We start from the raw sequence: 12,238 nt of genomic DNA, 5'->3' as shown, positions 1-12,238 counted from the left end.
AAGAGCTATAAATTTCCATTCATAGAATCTGGAGTCATGGCAAATGAAAAACTTATATTTAGCTATTTAGAATCCTGTAGGCAAAAATATTGGTCTATAGTAGAAATATTAGTGCAAGTATAGAACACAAAATAGGATGCCGCCTTTATTTGTTAATTGCTTTTATTTTTATAATTCCTTCCTACATATCCTTACTCTTCAGAAAGCTTTAAGTTTAGTGGGGGGAAAAGAAAAAACAATTTCCTTCTCTTTCCTCTTATTTTGACATTTACTCAACGATTTCTAAACTCTGGGGACATTTTTTATCTTTCTCCTGACAGGACAGAGTTGGAGATATTTTGTGCAGCTTAAGAACCACATCCTCCATGTGAGAGTTTCTCCAAACATTTCAGTCCATCACCCCCCCAGGTCTGTGAGCAAGAGAGTGGGAGGGGTGGAGTGGGAGCGAGGAGTGTGTTTGTGTGGGAGACGGCTGGGGGGGCCTCAGCTTCACTGCAGCAGGACTGGCTGAGGGCTGATTTCAAACGCCTACCTGCAGACTCCCTCAGATGCTCTTCTTGTGGGAGACATTTTCAAGGAAACACAGAGCTGCTGAGGATTATAAAAGACTACAAAGGTGGGTGCTTGCACTAGTTGCAGCATTTCTAGGATGAAACCCTGGGACTATTTGGTCTCTTGACCCATAAGAGAACCCATTTTTCCATAAAGAAAAAATAATTGGGTTTATAAACCAAGTGTTTCACAGAACACATTTCTGATGTTTGTCTGTTACATAGATGTCACCCAAGGTTCTCATGGGTTAAATATGGCAGAAAAAAATAAGGGAGAAAGAGAAAATTTACTTGTAAGCACCACAGTCATGGCCCTTGGCACTTCTTGTCCACCACAGGTAAACTATTTGCAAAAACAAGAGGACTGTTCCAGAGGAAATGGAAACCTCTAGTGTTGTAACCATGGCTGGCATTGCTGGTAGAGGGGGAGGAAGCTGGAGTAAACATACTTAAACTTTTCTTTCTTCTCAAAGCTCAATAGGTGTTCTTTTCAGAAACCTTTGACCAGTTTATATCAACCGAAAGTAGTAAGATTCCAAGGAGGGAATACAAACTTGGAATACAGGATAATGTGGAAAATGTTTTGGGGGAACAAACACTTTGTTAAACTTGTTGTTTATACCTGCTTAAAATGCTAAGCAACTTTTGCATCGGAGCATGAGTGACTGAGAAACCTGTGCAGCGTAGCGTTCTGCCATTTTTTAACTGACAGTACTTCAAGCAAAGTGTTTTTTTCAGTTTTGGTCATAAACAGAAAGTAGGTTTTAACCTTTTACACAGTTTAGGTCATGATCTGCCCTTTTAACAATTAGTCTCACAGTGTTATCACAATGGAGACCAAATACAGCCAGATAAAAAAGATGTTTGTGTGCAGCTATGAAGACAGATTACATATTTGTCTCATAGTGTTCACACTGGACAAGCAGGGAGGGGGGGATTCGTCTTCTTTTATACTGTTTACTAGCGCATGTCCGCCTCTTACAGTCGGAAGAGGCTTGGTGAGAAATGTTTTTGTGGTGCAAATCTGTGAATCTCGCCCCAGGCTTTTTCTTTCACATCTCTATTCCAATATATAAAAGACTTTGTGTCATAGAAGTCTGTCAAGGCACAAACCTCAATTATTAATTTGTCCTTCATGATCAATTTTGAAACGGTTGGCACTTCTGTGAATTTAAGAGGTCGCTATCTAGTTTTGTACATAAAGCCCAAAATCAGTGGTAAAAATGTGCATAGCTATGCGTGAATGAGTTTTAAATAAGGTGCATTTACATGGACTTTTTGTTGAAAGTGGTCGCTTGAATGTGCATTGCCGAGGGCGGTGTTAAGGTAGCTTGAAACATCACCTCTCCCATCCTCAGTCAGGAATGAAGCTGCTAATCTGCAATAATCTGAAGCATTTAAACAATAGATTATTTGAATCTGCAAAAAAAGCACCCATCCTGAACCATAATGCCTCAAAGAGGAGCCAAGAAGTGCGGCAGGTGTCGTCATGGAGACACATGTGATGGGACTTATAGTAGGAATGGGCTTGGTAAATTTCACCAGCATGCTTTAATATAATTTTGTGCACACTCATGCACACTCACAATAAACCCAGTTCTAAGAAAAAGTAATCTGTCACAGAAAATACAGAAAAGAAAAAAAACATTCTAAGGTTTGAATGACTATGCAAATAGAAAGTGAAAAGATTTATTCCTGTAACCGCTGGCTTGCTTGTGGGGACTTGTGTGCCCTCGCCAATCGTTATTTGAACAGATTGCCTAATATTCCCTTCTGAAGCCTCATGCTGAAATCCAAGGAGTTATGGCAGCTTCTCTGTGCTGTGATTACGAATGAACACGCTCTCACCAACAAACACAGAGCACCCCCTGCCTTCCCAACACTGGGGGAGCCAAAGACAAATGAGGAGCGCCAGGATTACTCTCCCAGAACCGAACGTGTTGACTGGGATGCCATGTCCTCTGAGCAGACTGCGTGTCTGGCATGCACAGATGTTCTGGAGCCAGAGTGACAACAAGTCTATTTTTAGCCCGGGCTTCCCACACACGGGTGATTTTTCAGCAGGGGAGTTGTCAGTACGTGCATGTAATGCGGGAGTGGTGTGAGTGAGGAGCTGAGAAACATCCAGCTGCATCCAGGTGGTGTACTCAAAGAACAGAAAACCTCACAGGAGCTGGAATACAAGGAACTCCTCACCACTTCTCGCACATGCAAGACCCCTGTGTTGGAGATGAAGCTGCAATCTTTCTTCATTCATGAATGGAAAGCAAAGGCACATCCCACTCACCTGCCACCTCTACTATGTCTCCCGGGACTATGTCTCTGGCTTTGATCATCTGGACGGCCTTGCGGTTCATGCGGTACACCTTTCCCATCTCTGGCTCGTACTCTTTCAAGGCCTCGATGGCGTTCTCCGCGTTTCTCTCCTGAGCAAACAGAAAAGGAAAGTAGCGTCAGTTCTCCCAAAATGTATGTTCTAAAATAAATTGATGTATTGAGAGGTTACTTAAATACTCAACGAGAACTGAGCTCAAGTGCACAGGTTTCATCAACAACAAACATTTTGATTTGAATTTCTGACCTCCATGTTGGTGAAATCTCATAAAAACAGAGGACTTTTTCCTTTGTTTTTCTTGATCTGCTCATCTGCAATGATCGTTATCCTTTTTTAATTGTAAAAGTGACATTTGAGCAAAGCAAATGCTTAAAACAGCGAAAAACTTGAGTCTGTAAGTTAACTAGAAGAGCTTTAAGAGACTAGAAGAGCTGTAAATCAGTTTTCTGCAGTTATGTCAAGGTGTGATTTTGCATGGCGACGTTGTACAGGTCATGAGAAGTTGACCTGTTTACATCCCAACATATGAAACACAACAAAGTCTTTTACACATTTCCCATAACTTTCTAGTTACCTGGCAATATTGTGTATTAGACAATTTGTCAAATATCGTTTTGACCAAACGTTTTTTGTCAGTTTTGGTGCATTTCTGACTAGGTCTACAGGGATACAGTTTTAGATTGTTTTTCTCTCTAAATCTATGAGACATCATTGGGATTTTAAATATGTTCACTGCTTTGAATATGTTCCTGGTATACTGGGTCACAACAGCAACTAACTAAAAGAAAAATCCGCTTCAGAATGTTTCAACAGACTCCTCGACTCCGATTTCTGGACGGACGGACGGACGGACGGACGGACGGACGGGCGGATGGATATTTTGTTGGAAAAAGCTTGTAGTAGTTGGGTACAAACTACAACTAGCAGGCCACAAACTCCCTGCCCCACACTATTCTGATGCATCCACTTATGGATGACTGGATCCATGTACATCTTTGTTTTCCTCGTATCTGGATCAAAACTATACAGTTGTAAAGCTTCAACAGTCACGGCCACAACTCAGAGGCAAATTTTCCTAAAACTCCTGCCGCTCTGCAGAAACTATCTCCTAGAAAACAACATATTTTTGGATTTTTGCTAGGGACGGGATAATCATAATTAAAAGACTGCTGAGGTCTTTAATGCCAAATACACTCCTATCTTACTTGCTCAAAGTAAATAAGCTTCAGCTTCCACAGCCTCTGCCCACAGAACAAAGAGATTCATAGGAGAGTCGCTGCATCCTGGAACTACTTGGAAAGAGGACGCACTGTTTTCCAACTTTAACTGAGCTAGCATGTGTAACATTTAGTAAGGTGAAAAAACAAGTCTTACCTGCCAGACCCCAACAACGGCATTGGCAATGAGGATAAGCAGGATGACGATAGGCTCTACGAAGGCAGTGGTAGTCTCCTCTCCCTCCTCAAAGAGAGCCAACACCTACAGGAAGATAGAGCACATCATCATATCTTAGTCAGGGTATAACATTTTCACTTGGATAGATGACTGCTGTGAAATAAGCAATTTAAAAAAAAAACTGGTGCTGTTAAGGGAAAGAAAGAAAAATATATACTTTGAAAGGAAAGTTAGTTATTGTGTCATCACTTAGCAAAAAGCTCTTAATGTTTTCTGTCTCATCAGGTAATGATTAGGTAAGCCAGAGGAGGTATTTTTCCTCGTTTTCCAAGTATGCTCAGTCAGCACACATTAAGTTGGTTATTCATTTCACTTTCTGTCCTTTGGTTCACTGTTAGATGAGTATTAACCAAATGTCCAAGTGTTTAATCTCTTAAATTTCTCAGTTTCCTGCACACTGAAATTGGACCGAAGGTTGTCTTCTTACATTACTTACATTACTTCGATAGATACTCCTAAATCTTTTAAGAATATAGTCTTTTTTCTTTCACAAAGTATTCCTAAGTCTTCTTATTTGGACTCAGGTCGGCCTCTATATGAAGTTTCTCACTGCAGATGCAGAAAGCAAAGTGACTGAGGCATGAAAGCAATAAAGCCGCAGAAGTGGATAAAGTGGATCTTTGTGTTGATGATGAGATGAGAACTATCAAGTGACAGGGGAGTATATTCACTGCAGGGTTATTGAGCAGCAGAGAGTACGTCACGGCAGCCTGAGCATGGTCGATAGCTCATCATTCCCGCTCACTTGGACCAGTAAATCTCCTTTCTGACCGAGCAGAGACAAGAGGGCAACAAAGGCAAGTCTCTTAGTAAGAATGTTTAAAAAGGTCTTCCACTATATCACTGCACTTTCAGAGAGTGATCTGAATACCCGAGTCTTATTTCCTCACTGAATGGAAGCCCAAATGGAGAGCAGGGTAAGCTGTCACCTACACTGAGGATTTCTGAGCAAAGAGAAATCCATCTGTTTGCTCTGGGAATCTGAGCCAAAATTTCCCTCATCTTCATGGTTACGTTTGTAAATAAAGCTCAAGTTGAAGATTTTTTTTTTATTATAGCTAGCTGGTAATACCATTTCTAATCCTTTATAATTTCTTATTCTTGAAGTGTTTTTACTTTGTTAATATTTTATAATTAAACTTTTTTCATTTAAGGGCAATAACTAGCTAACTTAATTCAAACCCAATAACTAAAATGGATATAAATATCTATGGGATGGAATCCTCTTTGTGGTTCGATAGCTTTTAGTCTTAAAGTCGTTGCTTTAATATGTGATTTCCTTATGGCTCCATCAGCCTCTCACCCTGTAGTCAAAGAGTTTGAGCCCATTTCTCCTCACATCACTGCTTTAACTCTTTGGAGTTTATGCCCACCTACTTGTGCCTAACCCTCCAAAGGTCTCTCCAAAACATCTAATTTGGCTTTCGGTCTGGACTTTGATTCTGATGCAGATTTTCTGCTTTGAATCTCCGTCCTGTTTCATGACCCAGTTTTAGTTTTCATCTTGAGTTGATGAACAGATGGTCTCTAGAAAACTGTTTTAAGTAGATTTCACCAGTTAGGAAAAAAAAAAAAAAGGTTCCAGTCAACCTCACATGCATATTTACATATATGATATTTACATATCTATCATGGTTACAGAAACAAGGTTTTTGTTTCCATCACCTTTAACAAAAGTCAATGGAATCAATGTAAGCCTGTTACATAGATGCATGTAAACACACAGAATTCTTTTTGAGTCCATCTGTAGTTCATTATAAGTTTGTGTTTCGTTTTTTTTTTAACCAAAACAGAAAAGAAAGCAATAAGGCCATGATGTCATTGTTTTTTTTAGGTTTATGTGTATTTTTTGTTGCTCTTCTTTTGCTGCTTTTTTAATTATTTTTAGTTTATTGGCGGCCCTTTGGTGAAAAGGTTAGTATAAATAAAACTGGACTGGATTGCTGCAGTAGCATTGAACAATATTTTCATTTTCTGATGGGAATTTTAGAAGAAAAATTGATACAAATCTCTATACATGGTCTATGAATTGATACATACAAGGTTAACATAACTATGGCAATATGATACAGTCCAATTATTTTACTTAAATGGAAACAATCTAGATATTCATTATTCATTTGGCATTTATAACTATAACTGAAAATGCCGTTTAACAACTTTTTTTTTCTTTTTATGAGCACTTTCTATTTTAAGCAACAAAAACAAAATGTTTTTGACATAACAGCTTCAGATACACAAATTTGGCATTTTGGGTTTTTTACTGTATTGTGGTTAGTAAAAAGTGGGTCATGTTAATTTATTCAGGCATTTTTGGCAGTGCTGTCGGAAAAAAAAGGGTTATCATATGTCAAATGAACATTGATTGGCAAAGACAGTAGAGACACAACAAAAAAGAAACTGACAAAGTTTGACAGAAAATTATTATTTACTTCCTGATTGATGCTATACCTTTTCACCAACATGATCTTGTTCATATCGGTGGTTTTCAATGAATACTGCTTTTACTCTCAGCACTAGATCAATTTTTTGATACATATCCGTTTCCTTTACATCCCTAATAAAAGTGTTGTCAACTTATAGATCATCTCACTTTTATTTCCTAGTTGTGATGCATTGCATTTCAGGCTGGTGTAACTTGTAATAAGGCTCATCTTTGGAATACATAATCCAAATTTTTTAAAATAAACTTTTGTTAATGTACATCTGGAATACCCATTTAGAGTCCCTTAGCAAGTTTAGCATGAACGACAGTCAGCTCCTTATTGTTAACCTCACCTGCAGAGGTGGTCTGGTGTTTTATGTGGCTGGTGTGGCTTTTTGGGCGGCTCTGCTCTACTAAACTCACAAAGAGTTGGTCTCTGACAGAAGCCATCAGAGAACATGGAGGCTTATCAAAGCCATACTCCAAAAGGACAGACAGACCTTAAACACTGAATTGAGATCAATTGAATAATATTAAAAGGAAATTAAGTCATAGGTTAAATAAGATTTGATGGTGTAAATGTAAAACACATTTAAAGACTGCAGCTCACAAGTGTTTGCCTTTATTTTCTATGGGAAACTTCACTTTGGGTCTTACACAGGAGTCCAGCCCTCATTTGACTATATTCAAAATTACAACCAAATGAATACAAAGTTAGGGTTAAACTTTAGCTAAGCTTCACTCAGCTGTTGCCACTCCCTGAGTACAGTGGAAACATACAAAACAGCAAAGCAAATAGAGGGATAAGGAGACTATAAAAAAAGCAAAGTAAAACCTATGCCATAGGATGAGCTTCACTTCAATTTCCATATATATTTCAAGTCATATCAGATTTCCAACTTCTCCTAGATAATATTTAGAGAGCTTTGTGGTCTGAACTGTGCGCTGTTCCACCAAATACTGGGAGGAAATGCCAGCCCAAGTCCAGTCATGGAGTTACAGCCTCCATCTGCGCTTCAGGCCTCATCGCAACATGATGAGCAGCTAGAGTTATCTCTGTGTCATACTCTCTTAGAGGACATTTTCCCAATTTCTAAAATAGTAACAGCAATTTTATCCAAAGGAACTGAGGAAGTGCTGGAACAGATGGGAAATGTTATTTTGCAGGCAGGATTCCCTCACTCCACCCTTCAACGACCTTTTCTACTCTCAGGCTGCAGTCTGCTTAACAGCATGAGGCTCCACAGGATGGGGAGTTTTGATTGATGGTTTTGTTTCCACTTCAGCAGAAAACCCATGCCTGCTCCCAACAGAGAAATCCCATCAACACGAGAGTGGAAAGGCATATTTTGCAAAGAAGCTGCTCAAGGGGATTAGATGGCAATTCATCTGCCAATTATTCAAGAAAGGTGTCGTATCCTGTTGGGGTAATATTTGAAAATCAAGAAATATGAATAGATTTTAATTAGGTGGTTTATACTCACAAAGGAGACACAGGCAGCCAGAAGCAGAATCCTGACCAGGAGGTCTTCAAACTGCTCCACCACCAGCTCCCATAGAGACTTGCCTAAAATATGTCAATGCACAGCCGTTTGATCACACTCAATTTAGCATCGCTACTCTCTCCTAAAAAAAAAAAAATGACTCAAATGTGAAAAAACTAAAAAGTCATGGAGGATGTACTGATATTAGCTCAATGACAGCAACATAGAACCTTATGGGTATTTACTTAAGACTGAAGGTGTGTGTGTCTATTGATAGTAAAGCAGCAACTCTAAAGTTTACCCGCGTTGCTGCTATATAAAAAGATCTAGAGACAAGACACTTGATCAGGTAGTAAAGGGAGGTGGATCACAGCTCAGCAGAAAAATCAATATTTACCTTCTTCAGCTGGGAGCTCTGTGGATGTCACACCGTGCCCGTTCCAGAGGAATACAATTGGCAAAGACAGCCAGGAAGGTAAAAGAGAAAGACAGACAGAGAGCAGTTAATGCACTGGATTAACTTAGCATTATTTTTAACACACACAAACGGCTCCACATAACTCATTTCTGATCAAATGCTTGATATAGAAAACACACTGGTTTTCTATATGAAACACTGAATCACAGAAACACTGGTCCCTGTCAAATCTAGGATTATAATTTGTAGTGGTGTAGCGGACATAAAAATATGTAAATATTTAGAGATTCTTTTTCAGAATGACTTCAGCTCCATCAGATGTCAATGTTTTGCTTCAGCTGAAGACCAACGTAGCAGGTGGTGGATGTAGCATGCTGATGAGTGTTTTTATTTCATCGTTTAAGAATATTTGTACTCATTAATCTAAGTTGTCTCAATTGTAAAGTACATCATCTCTGCCCTGGGGTAAGGAAGTTGGACATTAACAAAAAAAATGTGGCACTGACACATTCTAGACTTAATGATTAAGCTAGCAATCAGCTAAATGTTACAGGGGCTGACCGAGTGGAAAATCTGAGTGTAGGATCAGTACCTGAAGACTTTCTCATCACACAGCATCTTCCATGATAGTCCATTTGACCCCATTGTTTATTCGGTTTATAAGATCACTGTGGTACAAGAATTTCCAAAAGCAACATTTACCTAACCAAAAACAGGATGACTATGCTGTACGGATACACCTGATTACTTTAATCATTAGTTATATTGGTCCAACAAATAAACAAAATTAAAATATGCTGGAAACCCTTTTCTTGCTTCAATCCAAAGTCAGGCTGTAACGATCCATTTTAAAAACGATTTGATTAGAATCATAGTTTGTGGTTGCACATACAATTCATAGTTAATATTGAATCCAATTTGATCGATCCTTGATCAATTCACTGACCTAAAATGGAAACTTCAACCAGTGTGACTCAGAGAGAAATACCTGGTACTTAACAGTGCAAGTTTTCCAGATTCCTTGTATTTCTTACAAGATAATGAAGTGTGAATAAAATATGTGTATAATTAAACAAGTAAACAAAAATAAATGTCAAATCCATTCACATTTTAGTTTCCTAAAGTTCAGCCCACTGTTGTTTTTCCACATCCAAATAATTCAAAGGTAACATTATCAGAACATTCTAGCACACTGTATGGTCACATGACTTTGCTAAATTCAAAGTGTTTCCATTGGACTGGAATGACGGATTGGTCATTTTCTGCTGACATCATGTATTTTGTCTGCTGTGAATCTGTCATTTTTGCGTTTTGTAAAATAAATCTACCATGTCTCAATCCAAATGGTATTTTCCATAATTAATAATCATCATCGATTCATTTCATTTTGAAACAATTTTATAATGGTATTGCTGAATTCAATTCAGACCAAAAGGAATATAAATCGATTCATCAATTCATTGTCACACCTCTAACCCTAAGTAGGAATGTTTTAGAGTAAAATGCACTACGAAAGGAGGATGTGACTGTTGGTAACAGTAACACAAGCATCATGAAAAAATGTTTGAACAAGCTAGCAAGGATATGCGTTTCTTAAAATTACTTGCCCGCCTTCTGAATGTGCCATCTGTTTTTTGCATTTAGTCTAAAAAGTTGTGCCAGGGTCTCTAAAACCAATTTGACTTTAATCTTTGAATAAGAAATTGCAATATTTATTACAAGAAAATGTGTATAAAGTGAATCACTGAACACACAAAATTACAAAAAAAGGAAAAGAAATAATGCGCTCCTCATAAATAAAGGAAATAAATCCCACTAGGAGCTGTTAGAATCACACAGGCACCAAACCAGCTTTACTTAATAACCTCCCTTTATAGAAAAAAATTATTTTTGGCATTTAGCAAATGGGTAGTGATGCCAACAACAGCGTGAAAAAAATTAGCTGTGGAAATCTGTGGGATCTCACTGTAGATTTGACACATAACTATAAACTGGGCAAACAAAAAATATTAAGCCAAAATCTTTAAGTCACTATTTTTTTCCCCCCATACAGTTTAGGCATAAGGTATCATCTATGATTTAGAGTCCAATTTTGTCAACATATTCATAGAAAAGGTTTTTAAAAAAAAAAAAACAGTCCAACCAACCACTTTCTGTATCCTCTATCCTTTTCAGGGTTATCGGGGTTGCAAGAGTCCATCCAGGTCACCAGTCTGGTTCTGGTCACACAATCACTCCCACACACCTCACATACACACTTAGGGACACTTAGAGTAACCAATTAACCTATGAATCCTGTTTTGGACTGTGGTGGGAAACCAGAGAAAACCCACGAATGCACAGGGACAACATGCAAACTCCACACAGAAAGGTCCCAGCAGCTCTTTCCTGCCTTCTCACTGTGAGACAAGAGCACCGACCACTGTACTAGGTTTAAATGCCTTCTTTTGCTAAAAGATAGTCCTGCTCACACATTTAACAGACCAGCGTTTGCTTCTGAAAGAAAAGGACTGGAAAATTCATCACTTCCCCTTTTATGTTCTAATCATCTTTTGATCTTTTTTTTATTCATCTGTCAAGGGTAATTTAACTTTTTGTGAAATTTTGGCAGCTTGACGCAAGTTGAGCATCTTTCCACACGACAGAACCAAACACCCACCAAATGAGTCACAGTTTGAGCAGAAAACACATCAGTCATGATGCTCTAAAAACATTTCAGTGACAAGTGCTGTTGATCAGTGTCACCACAGTGGGGCTGAGCATTGCTTAGTCACTGCGCTTGTCATGTTCTGACTGAAAGGTGCGTCGTAACAAACCACCACCATTATCCTCAGACGGACACGGTAAGAGTCTCTCTGAGGTCTCTGGCTTGTTTCACAGTTGGACTGAATTTTTCTGTGATCAAAATACAAATTCTGATCACATTTCTGGAACCTTTCAGGAGCTCCTTAAATCCTTCAATTGCTGCCTTGCCTTCATTCCAGAGGGAGTGGAGCAAAGCAGCTATATTAAGAAAGCAGTGGGGCAGTATTCCCCTTGAAGCAGTGGAAATCCTCTGCATGTTTTCATCACAGTGTGCTACATGAGTAACAAATGTGACCCTGTGCAGAGAGGAGACGGAGAGAGGAAAGCCTGTGACGTCAGCCCTCAACCATCTTACAAAAACAGAATCCTCATGCACCACCGGAGAAAGGAGAAACATCTCAGGATAACTACTCTGAAAAAGCTTTATTTTGGCTGACCAAAAGGAGAATCTGAGGAATTCTAAGTGTCATTGTGGTTTGCGAAATGGTATGGTTTTAGGAATATGTGGCAATCTGCATAAACACTGCAAAAGCAAACATAAACACTTCTCCTTGACAACCATTCCAGTGTATATAGTGAAATTTTAGACCTGCATTATTTTTTGGTAAACAACCTTTATGCTAAGAGGTCTTTCTAAAGACTGCCCTGAGCCAGTGCAATAATAGATGATGACTCACTACGAGTAGACCCACAAACCTGCTGTCTGGAGCTTTTTTTTTTTCCTCTTTCTTTCAGAGTGCAGATTGGACACGGTAGAGCTCACAG

The 12,238-nt window shown here is 38.8% G+C and overlaps 1 protein-coding gene across 2 annotated transcripts in view; it reads right to left on the bottom strand.

The window, feature by feature from the left end:
- Positions 1–12,238, bottom strand: part of atp2a3 (ATPase sarcoplasmic/endoplasmic reticulum Ca2+ transporting 3) — a 46,405-nt gene that overhangs the window by 26,995 nt on the left and 7,172 nt on the right. For both annotated transcript variants that reach the window (XM_004076706.5, XM_011483751.4), the window contains exons 2-5: positions 8,648–8,665; positions 8,251–8,333; positions 4,261–4,365; positions 2,839–2,977 (exon numbers count right to left, since the gene is read on the bottom strand). In XM_004076706.5, the coding sequence (XP_004076754.1) occupies positions 2,839–2,977; positions 4,261–4,365; positions 8,251–8,333; positions 8,648–8,665 (345 nt within the window). The remainder of the gene's footprint in view (positions 1–2,838; positions 2,978–4,260; positions 4,366–8,250; positions 8,334–8,647; positions 8,666–12,238) is intronic.

This window comes from Oryzias latipes, chromosome 14 (assembly GCF_053564925.1).
Source record: "Oryzias latipes strain Hd-rR chromosome 14, Olatipes_Hd-rR_3.1".
Taxonomy (NCBI): domain Eukaryota; kingdom Metazoa; phylum Chordata; class Actinopteri; order Beloniformes; family Adrianichthyidae; genus Oryzias; species Oryzias latipes.
The sequence above is the reverse complement of the archived record's forward strand: the minus strand, read 5'-3'. Positions and strand labels throughout refer to the sequence as shown.